The sequence below is a fragment of the Borostomias antarcticus genome (assembly GCF_949987555.1).
Source record: "Borostomias antarcticus genome assembly, chromosome: 3".
In the NCBI taxonomy this organism is placed as follows: domain Eukaryota; kingdom Metazoa; phylum Chordata; class Actinopteri; order Stomiiformes; family Stomiidae; genus Borostomias; species Borostomias antarcticus.
Genome location: NC_140236.1, coordinates 6,994,074 through 7,012,548, shown reverse-complemented (window position 1 = coordinate 7,012,548; position 18,475 = coordinate 6,994,074). Strand labels below are relative to the sequence as shown.

The 18,475-nt window shown below is 49.1% G+C and overlaps 1 protein-coding gene across 2 annotated transcripts in view; it reads left to right on the top strand.

The window, feature by feature from the left end:
* The window catches only part of rerea (arginine-glutamic acid dipeptide (RE) repeats a), a gene marked incomplete at its 5' end in the record, with an annotated part of 67,960 nt that overhangs the window by 27,113 nt on the left and 22,372 nt on the right, over nucleotides 1-18,475 (top strand). Inside the window, 7 exons of one of the 2 annotated variants that reach the window (XM_084435939.1) lie at nucleotides 7,723-7,828; nucleotides 8,931-9,027; nucleotides 10,171-10,275; nucleotides 15,144-15,192; nucleotides 15,527-15,651; nucleotides 16,093-16,192; nucleotides 16,896-16,994. In XM_084435939.1, the coding sequence (XP_084292065.1) occupies nucleotides 7,723-7,828; nucleotides 8,931-9,027; nucleotides 10,171-10,275; nucleotides 15,144-15,192; nucleotides 15,527-15,651; nucleotides 16,093-16,192; nucleotides 16,896-16,994 (681 nt within the window). Of the gene's footprint in view, nucleotides 1-7,722; nucleotides 7,829-8,930; nucleotides 9,028-10,170; nucleotides 10,276-15,143; nucleotides 15,193-15,526; nucleotides 15,652-16,092; nucleotides 16,193-16,895; nucleotides 16,995-18,475 lie in introns of those variants that run through there. The other variant, XM_084435938.1, reaches the window with a different exon arrangement.

Sequence of the window (18,475 nt, the reverse complement as noted above, 5' to 3'; positions counted from 1 at the left end):
TGTTTGTGTGTGTGTGTGTGTGTGTGCGCCTGTCGGTAGGTCATAAATATTCTTATCAGCCGTGCCTCTGTGAGTAAACTGACCAGACAGCCTAACAAACAAGGCAACGCCTCTTTCTCTTCAGACAGAGCCCCTAACAGCTGCTGTTACATAAAGCCAACCTCCTCCCAGGCGCGCACACACACACACACACACACACACACACACACACACACGCTGCTCCCCCTTCTTATTGATCCCTTCCTCCCTCTTGCAACTCAGGACTTCCTCTGCCATCTCCGACACTGCAGCATCAAATTCCCAACCACATCCACTTACACACGTGAAATGTTACACACACACACACACACACCTAAACAGCTTCCTCACCTGCTGTCTCCGTCACCTAATTGCATTCCCCCTCATCATTGAACAGATGAACTCAACAAACAGAAATCCCATAGACAGAGGACGCCAGGGGTGCTCTCTAAACCCAGCGCCCCTGTAGGACTGTGCAGTGCTTACAGATTTGTAACTGTGTGTGTGTGTCTCAGAGGAGCGGGGCGCGGCGCTACACCCGATGAGGGAGTCAGCTGATCGATTAGCCCCGGCTTAACCAGGCCCTCGTCTCATTTCCTGCCTTCCATCACGGCGCTCGATCACACCGCCGCAGCTCGCCGACTGACACCCGCCTCCGCGCTCGGAGGACGGCCGCAGCCCCGGCAGCCGAGCGGGCTGCGCCGGGAGTAGCTAGCTACAGCCGGCGCCGCCCCGGTGTTAGAAAGTGTACACACGCACACACCCACAATCCTGCCTGACCTCCACCGCGTGCCTCCGCCCTCCTCTCCTTCCCTCTCCCCGACGGGCAGCTCCGGTGCGCCAATGAGGCCGCTGCTAACTAAGCTGTGCTAGTTTTGTTGCCGTGTGTTGTTGTCGTGTGTGTTCGTAGTTTGCGTGAGGTGTTTTGACCCAAAATAAGAAACAGACAGACCTTAGTTATCAGGGGACTGGGTTAATCCCTTGTTATCCTACTACACACACACACCACCCGCACACACGCACACACACAAAGGCTATGTGAAACAATTACACAACGTGTAGCTCTGAAGCAGAGTAGTATGCTGAAAGGAAAGGAACTCTAAATGAGATACCGTCTGTCCAGATAGGTGTGATGAGAGGGAGGTATGAAACAAAACTATCCAGAAGTGAAGTACAGTCTGTCTCCATCTGTTAGTGGGGGGAGGCAGAGTCTCCCTGGGAAGCTTCAACCATTTCATGTGTACTCGCCTCGTTGCGTGCGTGTGTGTGTGTGTGTGCGTGCGTACGTGTGTGCTTGGTTCGAATCCTGCATACGTTTCGAGGCCCTGCGTTTATTCCTGTTGGCGATGATCAAACTTGTGTTGCTCTCTGTCTCCTGTGGCCCTCCTGGGGGCCCTTCCCTGCACCTGTGTTCCCCCCCGTGCCTTTTAAAGAACACCGCCTGGCCACAGAGAGGATCAGTCATCACTGATATCCCTGGCTAGACAGATGACAAACCACAATGTGAGAAACCAACACCAGCCTAGACGACGCATTGGCTTTCAAGCACTCCCTCCCCCTCTCCCTCTCTTCCCTAGTCTCTCCCTCTCTCCCTCTCCCTCTCCTTCCCTAGTCTCTCCCTCTCCCTCCTTCCCTAGTCTCCCCCTCTCCCTCTCTTCCCTAGTCTCTCCCTCTCCCTCTCTTCCCTAGTCTCTCTCCCTCTCCCTCTCCTTCCCTAGTCTCCCCCTCTCCCTCTCTTCCCTAGTCTCTCTCCCTCTCCCTCTCCTTCCCTAGTCTCTCCCTCTCCCTCCTTCCCTAGTCTCTCCCTCTCTCCCTCCTTCCCTAGTCTCTCTCCCTCTCCCTCCTTCCCTAGTCTCTCCCCCTCTCCCTCCTTCCCTAGTCTCTCCCTCCTTCCTTATTCTCTCTCCCTCCCTCCCTCAGACCCTCCATCTTGGAAAACACACGGACCACATGTAGGCTCATTAAGCCCATGTCTTTTATTTGCCTTGTTCAACACTCTGTAGCCTACAGCCAGTTCGCCCCTTAGATCTTTTGCACACTAATTGTGATTGTATTATCCCACATCTGCCGGCCATTATGGCGACGCGAGGCTCAAAAGGAGCGCGGGGGAGCGTGCCCCTGCGCCGCCTTGTTTATCCTAACGGCTTATGACATCTGGTGACGTATCCTTTTACCACACTTCAAAGTCCTCGGAGAAGACGCCCGGCCCTTCATCGCGTCCCCCCGATCCTGCTGCGATCCAGGCAAGACGATGGTACTTTGGCGTTATGATCATGTTACAGTTGTAATGAGGATTTTTGTGAATCTGGGCCTCCGGTTCTAGAGAGAAGGAAGAGAGAGAGAGAGAGAGGGAGGGAGGGAGGGAGGGTGTTAGAGAGAGTAAGAGGGGGAGAGAGGGGAGTTATGGACGACGTGTGCTAGCGTATATCACGGAGCGCTGAGTGATCATCTGGAGTGTTGTGACTCTTAAATGTCTGTGTGTTCCTGTCGTTGGGAATATGATTACAGCAGCAGTGCCAGGCTAATGGAAGCAGGTCTTAATTAGTATTATCTGTGAGCTCTGCGAGAGCCTACCCCCCCATCTCCACTATATCCGCACACACACACACACACACACACACACACACTGGCTGAAAGACAAGAGGACAAGAGATAACATCTTCCAATGCGTCACGACCGTGTTCGGTGGCACGGCCAGAGTCAATAATGTGGTCCGTGTCCTCGAAGGGGCACGAGAGGGAGGTGTGTGTGTGTGTGTGAGGGGGGATTGCGGTGGTTCTGCGACACTGCAAATCTCCCCCCACACCCCGCTCCCCCTTCCAGACACACACACACACACACACACACTTTGAAGAGGCTAATGCTCATCAAATCCAATACGGAGCCAGGCTGACAGATGGGCCGGCCGTGTTCAAAGTGAGGGGAGATTTAATATCTAAATAGCGCAGGCAGAGAGAGGGACACCCGACGTCGAGCCGCACAAAGGTCCTGACAAAGCCCTCCATCACAGCTGGGACCCACTATCCCCCCCCCCCCACCTCCCTTTCCTGTTCTCCTCCCTCACTCCCTCCCTTCCTCCCTCCCTCAGAGGAGTAATCTCTGAGGCAGGCTTTTGTCGACACTTGTTTACTGTTATTAGTTTGCGCCCTGGTGAGAGGCTGCGCTGACATCACCGTGTAGTCCTCCGAGGTGTTGCGGTACTACAAATCCCAGGGAGCCGAGGGAGGAGGAGATGAGATAGAAGTGAGGTGTTTGACAGACTTGATTCAGTAGGTGTTTCATCTCCCTCGCCAGTCGCTGCACTCTGCAGTTTTGTGTCTGTGTTTGTCGAGCGATGGTGGTGCTTAGCTTAAGAGCCTGTTATTTGGTGTGGACAAGCACTCGCATACCCGCTCGCTCCCTGACACACACACACACACACAGACACGCGGCCACACAAAAGCATACTGCGCTGGCATTTTTGTTTTATTTGGCTCTCTCGACAATTGCCGACAACGGGGGGTTGCGTGAGCACAGCAGACCTCTTAGCATGCCATGCGCGCACACACACACCGCGATCTTGAGTGTGTGTTCGTAGTCATCCAGATGGAAGTGTTCAGAGAGTCCTGGCAGAGCTCTCTCCCTCTCTCTCTCTCTCTCTCTCTGTCTGAGGCGGCAGCCAGCAGACCTCGGTAGAGAACCCTACCAATCAGATCTGTCATCTTTGTGTGTGTTTGTGTACGTACATTTGTGTGTGCGTACGTACGTGTGTGTTCATCCGCGTGTTTGCTGTTCTGCGTCTGCGTGTATCTGCTCGTCCTCCGCCAGCTCTTCCTCCCTCCCTCCCTCTCTTCCTCCCTCCCTCTCTCCCTCTAATCATATCATGTCGGAGTAGAAGATTAGTCCTCCCAGATCCCATCTCTGCTCCGATGCTACAATCAAGCTTTTGTTCTTTGTTTCGGTCTCTTTGCAACTGGGGAGGTTAAGGCACTCCAATCCGCCTCGGATGGCACCGTTGGCTCCGAGCTGTCAACTTTTGTCATGACCAGACGTGGGCTTAGCTCCACCACCGGAATAAAACACGGCTGTTAGCCTCCGCCTACCTCGGTGCCATTAGCTTACCATCAAGCACAAGCCAGGGTTACCGGCGTAGAGCTCTGCTCTGCGTTTGACCTCCCTCTCTCTCTCTCTCTCTCTCTCTCTCTCTCCCTCTCCTTCATCAGGGTTTAGAATCTCCACTTCCTGCCTCCACCGCCACCTCCCAAGGAAGTCATAGATCCTGCCCGGAGCAGCCCGCTGATGTCACCACGGGACCATGGGGAGGGGGGGCGGGGGGGGGGGGGGGGGGTCAGCACGCGGCTTAGCTGGCGTAGTTCAAAACGAGAGAGAGAGGGGAGGGGGGGGGGGGGGGGGAGAGAGCAGTCGAAAAACGGAAAATAAACACCCGCTTCCTGTTAACGTGCGCAGGGGGCCGTTGAGCCGGAGCTGAGGGAGTCTGGTTTTGCTTAGGCCCCCCCCCCCACCGCTCGCGTTACAGGGCCCACAGCCACCCTTCCAGAGGGACAGGTTGTAATAGCGCACCCCTTGCTTTGGTCATGGTTAGGGTGGGCCTACAGTGCCTGTGTTTTAACGACCAGATGTGTGTGTATTGGGGGGGGGGGGGGGGGGGGTAGTACTGGGAGACGGTTGGCCACAGCTGCTGTCAGTCTAACCCCGCCTCCTCCTCCTCCTCCACTGCCCTCCCCCGAATATGACTAGACCAGAGACCGAAGGGCCTTTTGATGCAGTCTCCTGTACGCGGCGTAGGCTTGGTCTTAACGGCAAGTCCCTCCCTCACACATCACACCCTGCTCCCCTTTCTCAGCCTCAACGTGTAAACGGAGAGCCTAGCCTGCCTCTGTGCCCCCCCCCCCCCCCCTCCCATGTCTTTGTGTTGGTGTGGTCAGACAGGGGGGGGGGGCAGCCCTCTGTGGGGTTGCAGACTCGAGTGCACACACCGGCAGCCAGGACAATGGAGGCTGCATGGCTATTAGCCAAGGGGCAAACCACCTCAGCCGGGGGGGGGGGGGGGGGGGGTCACGGGGTTGGCTAGCCCCTACCTACCAGAGCCACTGGGGGGGGGGGGGAGGCCATTGTCCGCAGCCCGGAGCATGACTCCCAGGTTTATCTGCCCAGTGAACACTCTGGAGAGTCTGTGGCCGGACTGACCAAGGAAAAAGTTTCTTTTTCACTCCCCTGCTGCTGTCTGTGCTTGCTTACCTCGGTCGCCCCTCCCTCTCCCTCTCTCTCTCGTATTCCAGTCATTTCTCTCCCTTTTTTTCTTTCTTTCGCTCTCTCCTTCCCTTCTCCTCCTCTCCCCCCCAGTGTGGGGTAGGGACATTCCCAGGGCTTAGGGGCGGGGGGGGGGGGGGGGGGACGTGCAGACAGCCGTGTGAAGCCTCCGCAGGACAGACAAAGATGGCCGCCTCCGGCTCTCACTGTAAAGGCGGCGCTGTGGAATACTGCTAATCAATTCAGCGTTGTGGCTCTCGCTGCCTGCCTCCTCTTCCTCTGCCTCCTCTTCCTCCTCCTCCTGCTCTCCCCTCTCTTCCCTCCCTCTCTCCCGCCCTCCTCCTCTCTCCTTCCCCCTCTCCTGCCTGAGAGCAGCTTATCTCTACTTCTGAACAGCGCGCCGCTCTGAGTGTAACAAGCACTCCATAATGATGAAGCTGTCCATTGTGTTTCAGTCACCAGGATAACGCGGCAAACTCTGACTAATGCCGATAGCGGGTGTGTGTGGCAGGTGTTCCGTGTCCTGCGAACGCAACTTGTGCGTGTGTGTGCATATTTGTGTGTGTGTGCGTTTACAACAAGTACGTACATGTTAGCAAAGCCTTTGATACACGAGTTGTTTTACAGGCGATGTTTGGGTATCAGGCTTGTATGATCTACCGTCTCCTAAGTGTGTATTTTTGTCAGGAGGAGCCGGCCTCTCTGAAATGTAACGCGCCTTAGATGTTCACCAGATGAAATGCTGGGGGTGTAGATGGATTGAGGAAGAACATGACATCATTGCACACACTGCGCTAAGGGTTTCGTGTATTCGAGAGATAGAGAGAGAGAGTGAGTGAGTCAAGTGTGTGTGTGTGTGTGTCAGGGCTCAGGAATGTATGTGAAAGCACCTCCAATGGGTCTCATCTCTGCTGAAGCCCTGTGATCAGGGCTTTGTGAGTGGTGCAAGACAGCAGAGACGGAGGCGTTTAGTTGACTGACTGACTGAGCCTGGACGTGCTAAACAGCAGCTGGCACACACTCACTCGCTCCCCCTGCACACTGTTGGAGAGAGAGAGGGAAGGAGGGAGGGAGGAGAGGGGGAGGAGAGAGAGAAGGAGGTAGAAACAGAGCTGAAGGACAGACAGAACAGAGGGGGTTGAGAGAGCGGAGAGGGGGAGGGAATAGAGAGTTGGATGAATGAGTGAGCCAGGGGTGGTATTGGACGAATGAGAGGGGGGGTGATTTGATTTGCTTGGCTGCATTTGCTCAACACCCCCCCCCTCCCCCCATGACATAACAGAACAAGGACTTCAAATATTTTTACTCTGACCTCATGCTCCTTAACACAGTGAGCTCACCAACACACACTCACACACAGCTACTCGCTGTACAGTGACGCCTGCAAAGGACCGATGTCAAGCTCTCTTTAGATTAACATAGCACTGCTCTCTCTCTCTCTCTCTCTCTCTCTCTCTCTCTCTCTCTCTCTCTCTCTCATGCTTCTGTGGGCTGTGTGCTGGCAGGGCAGTAGCGCGCAGCCCTGTTAAAGATGGCTGTGATTTCTGGCCCCTGCCAGAGGGCTTCGCCGCGGCTCCTTGCCCGCCTGCGGTCGCTTTAATGTTCTTTTAAACCCTCGCGACGGTCAGTTGGGTTTGTGTGAAGGCACAATAAATATTTTATACCAGGAGAATGAAAACAGTGTTTTGCCCTTTCAGCCCTTGACCTGGCCTGAGTCTACCCCCCCCCCCCCCCACACACACACACACACACACACACTCACACACACACATACACATTTTCTTTTCTCCCTTTTTTCATGTACTGCCTCTTTAGATAGTCACTCCTCGCCTCAGTGCTGCCACTTGCTGGTGAGCTGGCGGAACTGCGGCTCCTCAACCACATGCGCTGCCACAGATATCCAGTAGGTGGCAGCACCCTAAGGCAGAATGACAGGGGAAGGAGAGGAGGAGGCACTGACTGTCCCTTCAGTGGTGGTGAAATACTGTCAGAGGGGTTCTTAGAGGTTATTGTATTATTTTGAGATCATTCAACTCAGCATTACTATGTTCTTATGTCGTCGTTGTTCTAATGTCATCGTAGCTCTCAACAGGAAGTGAATGCTTTTCATTTAGAGAGAGATTGGGGGGGGGTGCGGTCTAATTTCTATCCTCCCCACCCCTCTCCACACATGGCATCTCGCTGTTTACTTTATTAAAACACTAAACGCTCTCCAATCCCTTTTTAATTGACTTGGTTTCACTGTGGGCCTTTTGGCAACAGCCTGCGCCAATCATAAACAAGGACCAGCGCTAGGCTCTCGTTTGCCAAGAGGCCAATTTGTGATGCTGTTAACAAACAAATGATGTCTGTTTATTTTATTGGCATTTTTTTTCTGCCCTAACTCTCTCTCTTTCTCTCTTTTTCTCTTTTTCCCTCTCTCCCTCCCTTCCTCCCCCATCTTTTGTGTTCCAGAGTAAACGGGAGCATCTGCTGATGAGTGTGAAATGGTACTACCGCCAGTCGGAGGTTCCCGATTCCGTCTACCAGCACCTGGTGCAGGATCGCAACAATGAGAACGGTGGGAGTCTCATGTGTACACACACACACACACACACACACACCAACCTATAAGACACACACAGGCAAGTGTGTCATCAAACGCGGGTGTGCAGTTAAACATATTACTCAGCCAAATATATATACACACTTGAGCACAAGCTAATTATATCCCTCAAGTCACAAACACGCATGCATAGACACACGGCATCAATTCCTCTTTCCCTCCAGAGGGGATATGAGACATGGCTGTGAACTGCATCTCAAACAGCGCTGCGTCTCAGCAGAACCCGCCATATCCGCTCTGTTCCCTGGGCAACGCTCCTCCAGGCCAGACAGCAGCACTGTCAAGTGCAAATAACCTGCAATGTAATGTGACCCTTGAGCACGCACTCCCCAACCATTAGCACAACTGGCCAGTGAACACACACACACACACACACACACCTGACAGCTCATCCTGGTGGCAACATTGGTAGAGGGTGAGCTTTCAATCTCTATGATGAAACCACTCAAGTCTTAACACACACACACACAAACACACACACACACACTTTATCACAGTGCTCGGTCTTGCACAAGCTGCTGCAGCCAATACAGATTGTTTTCACAATGAAAAGTGCTTTATAAATAAAATGAATTATTATTATTATTAATACGGCCGCATTTACTGTAAACAACAGTGACTTGAGAAATGCTTTTTTTCTCTGTTCCCATGAACTAAATCCATTTTGGTGAGACGCACCAGGATTTCAGCTCTCTGTCCGTCCACTAGGGGATTAGTTTTATGAGAATGGATGTCACAGAGGTGGAGGGCTGTCACCAAAGCCCACCACGACCCAGGTTATTTGTCATCTGTGCATCATCGCACCAGTGTTCCTCCTTAACCCTGTAAGGGTCACGTAAGGAGGAACAGAACATAATATCCTATCTCTGTATTGCTGAGTAGTTTGAATCATGGACCGTAAGAGGGACCTGTGATCATTTGTTGTATTGTGTGTGTGTGTGTGTGGGTCGGATTATGTTTTACTATATATTTAAGTGTGCCTTAGTGTCTGAGTTGGGTCTGGATGTATCCCACCCGGCCTCGGTGCTTATACTCCCCTCTACCCCGCCCTCTGCAGACTCAGGCCGGGAGCTGGTCATCACCGACCCTGTGGTCAAGAGTCGGGAACTCTTCATCTCCGACTACGTTGACACTTACCATGCTGCTGCCCTCAGGTGAGCACTCGCTGTGTCACACACACACACAAATACGCACGCATATACTGAACACACACACAAATACGCACGCATATACTGTACACACACAAATACGCACGCATATACACACACACACACCGAGGGGAGGAGCGGCTAACCTGGTGGATACTGGAACACTACTCTAGTTCTGAGTTATGTTCTTGTGTCCTGATGTCTTGAGATTTACACACCCGTCCTGACCCGGGTATCTCAGCTGCCTTCCTTCGGTAGGAACAATGGAGTCTCCGTGGACCTCCTATCAGAGGCCAGGCTGATAGGAATCAGGCCTCAGCTCTCCACTCTTAACGCCAGGAACAGGGAGGACAGGCGTGCTTATTGTCTCCATGTGAAACCAGATATTCTCCCAGAGCACACGTGATTCTCAGCTTCGCCTCCATCCGTTCCTTGCTGCTCCCAAAACCCCCCCCTCATCCCCCACCCCACCCCCCCACCTTTATAACGAAAGCCATCTGGAAGCACCCGTAGCGGCAGGCACTGTGGAAGCAGAGCCAGGTCTTTGGAGAAACCGCTGATTTCATGGCAAATTAGCTGCAAGTTCTCTTGCAACAGAGCACGCCTTTGATTTGACTTATTATAGGAGCTTTAGATAAACGCAGGCGGGGAATTCCAGCGGGATGCTGTAACGCTCCAGCTCCCGGCCTCTGCTCAAAACTCCTTTCATCTAGTCAGGGAAGGTACTGTTCGTCTGCGTGGCCGACTCCAGACCGCTGTGATGCCTATTATTTCGATGGGCCCAGACACTTGGGTGCTGGAGACAAGAAATGGCATCAAGATGTGGGCACTGTAGAAAGCCCAGGGCTCGTTGTGGGGTAACAATCGTCAGGAGACACACGTGTTGCAGGTTCCAAGTCCCTGTGGCATGCACCCCGGACGAGGCGGGGGATGACAGGTTCAGCCGGGGTTTACAGACCCAGTAGACAGAGCCTCATTCCTCACAGCAAAGCCAAACTGACAGGCCTGCTGCTGAACGTGTCACCTCCAAGAGAGCGAGCCCCGAGCCGCTAATTACCGTGGCTTCCGTTGCAGTGATATTAACGGATAATCATGCGCTTGTATGAAAGACTAATAAATCTTCTTCTTTTTTTTTCTTTTCCTTTGCAGGGGAAAATGTAACATAGCCCATTTCTCCGACATATTTGCTGCCAGGGAGTTCAAAGCCCGGATTGACTCCTTTTTCTATATCCTAGGATATAACCCAGAGACCAGGTAAGAATAGTCCTCTCCACTGTTGTCACTGTGTAAAAATGCACTGCCCAACCCCCCTAGGCAATATACTGTATGCTGTGACTAGCTCTGCTGTTTTTCCCCTCTTTGCTCTGGGCATATTGACTATAGAATAATATCCTGGTGGGTGATTCAGGGAAGCCTTAAGGCTTTACACTTGTTTGTCTGAATAATGCAAAATTGGTATCATGTTAAATCAAGGAACAATGTAAAACTCATCACATGAAGCAACCGCTCATTTTGAACCAAACAGGTTTTGGTCAAGATGTATCAAGCATAGACTTTGAATGGAAGACTATTGTTACATCTAGTATTAATATGGTATCCAGTCTCTATTAACCCTGTGCCTCTCTCAAAAAGGGGTGTGTCTAAGTTTCCCTTTGGATGAAACGTGTTTTTGTTATGCAAACACTTTCAAATTGATGTTTTTGAAAAGTAATATATATTTTTTATAATTTATTGGTAATTTTCCAGTAAAAAGGGGCACAAAAACAATTAATTTTTGTGCTCTTTCTTAGTATCCATTGTAATATGATCTTTTCATATCCGGCATCAGTGAAATCTGCTTTACAGGAACATAAACCGGCATATTTATTACAGTCTATCCCCATCGATTAATAGGAATTGCTCATTGGAAGTTACTGTGTGTGCCAATTCTGTATCCTGCTCTCCTAGAAATGTGTTAAATAATTGTCCAACGACATTGTCATGGAATGATGCCTGGTTAGAGATAATTCGAATGGACTTCTACAGAATTATAATATATAATCCTGTCATAACATAACTTGACTCTTTCATGTCATAAGAATAGGCCAGACCTAGTTAACATATCTTGTTGGAAATATATGTATCAGATCATCACTCTTGTTCTCTAACTTAATCATATTACCAGTGTTCTTACGATTTTGTGAATCATAGTTCCAGTCAGGTTCAAAATAGTTATCATGGATTGCCAGTTCTTATTTCCAAAGTTGGGAGAGTTTTTACGCTTCCCCAACCCCTCCGTCAGCTAACAACAAATTGGAGGGTTGCCTGCTGAAATTAAACAATGGGTCTTTATTATTCTAGGCACTTACATTGATCTAGGTGCACTATATCTTTCATGTATAAATGTAATTACTGTAGCCAGATAAAGGCCAAATAAAGAATGAGAGAAAAATGTACAAGAAAATCTGGTCCTGAGCTTCATGGAAGCACAGCCATACAATTTGCATTACTGCTGTTTTGCTACTTCAGGTGCAACAATACAACAATTCCCTATTTGCAAAGCCTGTGAATGCAGTAGAGCATAAAACTGTCTACCTACAGTACATTGACACAGGTTATATCTATTTGTGTGCATTTACATTGTTATTTGATACTAAGGGTAGTGTAAATACAATATGCTACATGGCCACAGAGGTGTTAGCATGCAACAATGTTGGTCCAACTCTCAGTGTAGTTACATTGTGTCTGGCTGTAATAGCCATGTGCATACTGAGGGTTTGTTGCCAGAAATCCGAGGGGGGGTGCTGTGTGAGACAATCGGCAGTTGTTCCCTCGCACACAGGAGTCGCTGTTATGCATACCCTCCGTGGTTAGTTAGGAACCCCCTAGTTCAGGGCCCCACTCAATCACAGTCTGGCGCGCCCCTCCCCTCCAGTCCTTTCGTGCTTGTTTGGTATGCTGAGCGGTATGTCTGCAGCCTTGCAAGTCGGCGTTGTTTATGGAGCGCACATTCGAGGAGATATGAATTCCATATCCTGCGTGTGTGTCTGGGGTCTGTGTGTGTAAGGTCGTAGCACATGCTCAGTTGTGTCGGTAGAAACGGGAGCTCGGTACGCCGTGCGTGGAGGCTGAGGTCACAGCACAAACTCAGTGAAAACCTCTCTAGGCGAATGCGTGCTCCTCCATTTTGAGCACCTAGCAATAGGTGGGAAAGGGGGACTTTATTTCCAACGAGCCCTGTAGGCAAGCTGTCAACATCCAGCCTTAGAAAATTGCTTTCAGAAATGGACGACTTGTTCAGTCCTCGGAGGTAGGTTTATTCTCGATAATTCCGCGAGTAGCTTTCATCCCTCCGTCTCAGTCGCGACTCGTCTCGCATTCCATCTGTCTGCTAACGTTACTGTAAAGGGTTTACCTGAATGAACGTCCACCGGGGATACATACCTATGGATAAGTCATTAAAGTTAAGAGAACAATAACATGAACGGTAGCCAATTTCAGTTGTAAATGCATCCATGCGAGCGCTACCGTTGTTCGCCAGCAGTCACCTATTCAAGCATTTGGAATAAGGTGACAGCAATATGCTCGTTTCCTATTGTTCTTTTTTTTTTAAACCCAAATCAGCTTTGCGTGCTTATAGGCTACTTGGTTGTAGTCTGTATAAATAGGAGAGCAGTGCTTGTCCTCACTCCATTTTGCTGTGCTCTCGTGTTTACAATCTAGATGACATGGCGTAGGGGGTAATGGTTAGCTTTGTGCACCCTCTAATAGGCTGAGAAGTATGGCGATGTCCTGTCCTTGCGAGGAAGATGTTTGAAGTTGGCTAGTGTGACTATTCAGCCTGCAAAGTTAAGAGTTTCGCGGTGTTATTGTAATGTTCCAAGTGTTGCAGTCTCCTGCAAGGATTGGTTGAAATTGATGGAAGGGGCGTGGTCTGTCTTGATTGCGAACAGTGACCAACTTTGTTGATGTTTGGGTTGCAGGGATATTGAAAGATGTCGTAATTGATCATACTTGAAATGTAGTACGTTGAACATAAATATATGATTAATCTACCTGTATTTTAGAAGCATTGTTGTATGAATGCAAAATCCTCAAAATATAAATAATGAAGGCAATCAGCACAGATATACACACTTAATTCCTATCCACATCAGGGATATTAATTAAACATCTATTAATTTGTTTAATCCCTCAATAAATGTACAACAATTTATTAAATGTGTCAACAGGTTACTGTTTTATCGCCCCAAGTATAGACTACAGCAACACTATTAATGAAATCAACACACTTTATATTGGTTTAGCTATATTTAAGACAAAGCATAGTCTACATTGCAGACTATCAAATGTAATTGAAAATGCAGTTTGCTGCCTGTCCTATTTTTATAATGACAGTTTTCAATTTATATATATATATATATAGGTATTTTGGCCCTACCTACTGACAAGAACTTCATTGTACAATTCAACCCACCTTTAGGTGACTAGATCTGCACTAGCCTATCACCTAGGCTAGTAATTGTATTTTATTCAGTGTTTTTATTATTTTATATATTTTATTAAGTACCTTGCGTCAACTACAATGAGACCCAACGGCCCCGTTTGTAGCCATTATCTTTATTGTCGTCTCCTGATATGACTGCTGTCACAGCTCAGTAAACAGTGGTCAGTCCTGCTCAGCATCTGCAAGTCAGCAGCATCCTCGGTTTTGCCAGTCAGACATGGTTGTCCTCGGGCCGTGTTCTGCTGTTCCTCATTTTTCATCCTTTCACAGTCCTCCCGCCAAGTCTTCTGCGTGTGGTTCAGGCAGGCTGCACAGGAACCCAGCGGAAACTCTGTCCCACGGGACACATAAGCTCACCCACTCGAATACGCCTACCTTTCACATTTTCTTATCGAAGTCGGTACAGAGAGGCCAACCCCAGTGTTGTAGGTTGTAGCCTAGCTCATTAGTACTTGTCCTGGAGAGCCAGAGTGTGTGCAGACGTTCTGTGCTGCCCAGCCCCGGACTATATGGATAGGCTACTTGTACTTGATCATCTAGGTCCTGATGAGCAGCTGATGTCACAGCTAGAAACAAAAGCCTGCATACAGACTGCCTCTGTCAGGACAAGGTCTGACCACTTCACATTCTTGGGCTGACTTGTTCTCCACTGGGCTGTGATGTGCATCTGCTTGCCATATTTTATTACAGTACGGAATATTACTCTGACAACTCTCTGCTCTCTGTCAGGGTTGCAGGTTGGTGGTTGAGAAGAGGGAGGAGGGGAAGGGGTCAAAAATGTACCCCCGTCCAAGGGCTTGTGGTTGTTGAACTTCATAGCTAGCGGAGGGAGCTAGCCTGATACCTTCTCAGGTTTCATCCCCGGTCCAGTCAGCCAGGGCCAGGCTGTGATGGAGTGAGCGCTTCTCTGGGTGCAAATCATACTGACAGTTTCTGGGCCGCCCCACGCTTGGCTGTATGAAAATCGGCGCTGTTACCTAGGCAACGGAGTGGAAAGGCTTTTCAAAAGGAACATCTTGTCATTTTCTTTAATCCACTGCAGCTGGAGATCGGAACACTATTATTATATTGCAGTTGCTATGGTTACCAACATTTTGTACCGGCAGCCATTTCAGGGGTTCTCCCTCTGTAGCCATATAGACCCCCCACCCCTTCTCTCTCTCTCGCTCTCTCTCTTTTAGAGGGTTTTTATTGCTGCATCTACAAGATCAGCCCTATTAAATCAGCCAAGGAGTTTATCGTTCTACCATTACCATGGGTGTAGGCTACACGGACACACTAGAGAACACCCATATGCCTTTTTATTATGAAAATGTTCTGCAGTAGACTTGCCCCTTTCCGTTTATACATTTCCTGCAATGTCCTTTTTCATGTCAATGAACCTCTGTGGTAACTAAAGTATAGCAGTGACTGGTCCCATTTTAAACCTTAAAGTATACTTCCTTGGCATTCAAGGCCCTTGGTAGAATGGCTTCTGCCTCAGTTTTGCCTTGCATGATATGCAATGTTGTGATACTGTAGTCGTGGGAGAGACTTGCTTGGATCCTCTGTTTGATTGACCTGCTTCAAGTCAGGTTGCACGACAACAGTCAAGTCAGCGCCTTGAATATCTAATTATTTCTTTCTTCCTTTTCAGGCGACTAAACAGCACACAAGGTGAAATCCGAGTGGGCCCCAGTCACCAAGTAAGTTAGCATCCCTACATGTACCTGCCATGTAAAACATCCTTAGCCTACGTCTGGCAGCCGTCTTTGTATTTGTTTGAATGCCTTTTGCGTGTTACAGTAGTCTTTGCAACAGTAGTTCGGGTGAAGTGTCTAGCTACTAACTAGTCTCTCACGATCACGGTTCTCTGGGGACCACTGTGACTGTGACACCCGCCGCCGCTCGGCCGCTGACTGAAAAGTGGACGGAAAGGATTTGAAAGCTGATATTTCCTTCAAGCTCGGGTGCTATTTGTAGCGTGACGACCATCTGTCCCCCTCCTTCTCCCTCTCCTCCACCTCCTCCTCTAATTAGGCCAAGCTCCCAGAGCTGCAGCCTTTCCCCTCCCCTGGTGGCCAGGCCATCACCGAGAACGAGGAGCTGGTCTGGATGCCCGGGGTCAACGACTGTGACCTGCTCATGTACCTCAGGGCTGCAAGGTGAGCTCGCGCCCAAACGCCGGTCCTCGGCTGAGGGGTCAAGCTAGCGGCTTGGCCGGACGGACGCATCTTAAGATGATGCGCTCGCTGTGAAGATATTCGTTCACAGGTGTCGCAGGCGCCGGTTTGCGTATCACAATACCGATCATATTTACAGGAACCACTCTGTTAGCTCATGTACATTTGTGTTTCAACAGTTTCATCTATCTATCTATCTATCTATCTATCCATCTATCCATCTATCCATCTATCCATCTATCCATCTATCTATCTATCTATCTATCTATCTATCTATCTATCTATCTATCTATCTCTCTCTCTCTCTCTCTCTATCTCTCTATCTCTCTCTATCTCTCTATCTATCTCTCTATCTATCTCTATCTCTCTCTCTGCATCTCGTGGAAGGATATTTCTCTTGACTGCTGGTCTGTGTGTGTTCAGGAGCATGGCTGCCTTCGCGGGCATGTGCGACGGGGGCTCCACAGAGGACGGGTGCCTAGCGGCCTCTCGAGACGACACGACACTAAACGCACTTAACACTGTAAGCATCTCCACCAGCACATGCCCACTGCTTTGAGTCAACGATGGAGAGATAGACCAGACCTTAGCCTTGCCACATAAATCGTAATGTTCTGTAAGATGCCAGATTGTATTCAACACAATCCAGCGATGAGCAACAGTAGCACTGGGAAACCCCCCTGTTGTGCGCCACAACCAGGCTTTTGGAGTTCACAATGCATGAGGCTTAATAAGAGGTTTGCCGCCTCTGCTTTCTAAACAAATGCAGTGGAAGGAAGTATAAAGGGGATCGTCATAAACAGGGTATTTATATTCAGACTTTTAGAAACTGGTGAATTAACGTTATGGGCAGGTCATTGCCTCTCAACCCTATACTCCAATTTGCAATTCCAATGAGCCTGTGCTCCCTGCTATGCAGCTGAATGTGACGAGACAGGCTCATAGCTTTGTATGTGTGTGTGGACCTACCTGAACAGGTGCCTTAGATCTTGAACGTGGTGTTAGGGGGCAAGCTGACATTATGAAAGGCTTTATTCTGCCTCGGAAGGTAGGCTAAATGCATAAAGAATGACATGGAAAGTACAGGTTGTGTTTTCTGGTTCGCACATCACTATTTACATTAAGTAATTAGCTGCTCGGTATTACATTTTTTCGCCGACACACAGGAGCAGGTCTTGACATTTTGGATTCAAAAACTCTAATCTAATATGCGTGTTTTCTGTCAGCTTCACGAGAGCAGTTATGACGCAGGCAAGGCGTTGCAGCGCCTGGTGAAGAAGCCCGTCCCCAAGCTTATCGAGAAGTGCTGGTCTGAAGATGAAGTGGTAAGGACCCCGGAATATAGCAATGCATGTTAATCTGACATCCGCAACCATTTGATGAATACAGGTATATTTTATCATGTGCCCCGGAATGCAACAGTGGCATTGCTACTCATTTCAATGCTAGTGTAGTGTGATCCACACTTGAATGGCTGGGTTTGTATCTTTAGAGGAAGCTGTTGAGGAAGGGTTAAATCTCTTGCTTTATAGCCGGTGGATAGGACCTCAGTAAAAGCATTCGTCAAGATTTGAACCCCTCCAAGACTCCAGCAGCTGCATCCTGTTTATGGCCTGCAGAAATAAATCTTTCACGGTTAAAAAGAAGGAAGAGGGGAAAAGATTGAGGGCTGGCGATGTTGGCCTCCATTTGAATTTAGATTCACATTTCGGTGCAGCTGCGGAGGGGCTCGCATCAGAAAATGGCTGCCGGTCTCTGATCAGACATACCGTGGGGGAGGGGGGATGAGTCGGGGAATGGATATATCACCATGTAAAATTGTCAATATGACAAAGAGCTGTGGTGATGTGGTTTTGATGCAACACGACGCTATCTACTACTGTCGTCTTGCTTGCAGTTGGCACTTATCTTAAATGGGGATGTGATTCATTTAGTTCCTCTTTTCAGTCTAGTATCAGAAAATGATCCTTGCAATGCGAAGTAACGTTAGCCCCCCCCCATGCCATGCAGTTTATCCCTGCTTTTCAGTTCAGAATCCCCTTCCTTTTTCTATGTAAAATTCATGCCGTCATTATCTAGCACATAAGCGCAAAAACTCATATCAGATCAAATTGATGTGAATGTGTATATTTGTCCTGTAATTGAAGGCGATAGGCAGATTTAAATAAAGCCAGGGCCCAAGGCAGGACCAAAGCTGATGGAGGAAGTCACCCCATCCTTTGGTGGGCTCATCCTCAGAGGTCTTTGTATTTAAGCTGGCTGGCTGCATCCCACACAGGCTTCTGACATGATCAAAGTGGGAGGCGGCTACGTAGGAGTTCTTCCCCCACACGACAGCTTGTTCCTACTGCACCACAGTTCACACAAACACACACACACACACACACACACAAGCCACTTAATGGCCTGGGCTGGTGTTATGACCTGAAAGTGATATTAACATCACTGACTCAGAGATTTACATATTTCTTTATACCGGTATTTCAATGATACAGCCTATACGTAGACTAGCTTTTGATTAGGTCGGACCGTTTTCGATAGACAACCTGTTTTGATTAGATATCTTGCTGTCAGTGTACTCTTGTTTTCGAAGGTGGGTTGAGTTAAAAAAAAAAGTTAAATGTAATGTAAAAAATACATGTATATATATATAAGGCCAAGTGATCAAACAAAAGAATGTAAAAAAAAAAAAAAAAACATAGCAGAGATTGTGCAGAAGAAGTAAGGAACCCCAAAGGGCTTAATAAAAACCTCCCGTCTAGTTTCGAGAGACTGTCCAGTGTCCACCTGAAGGTCTCCGGGGTTC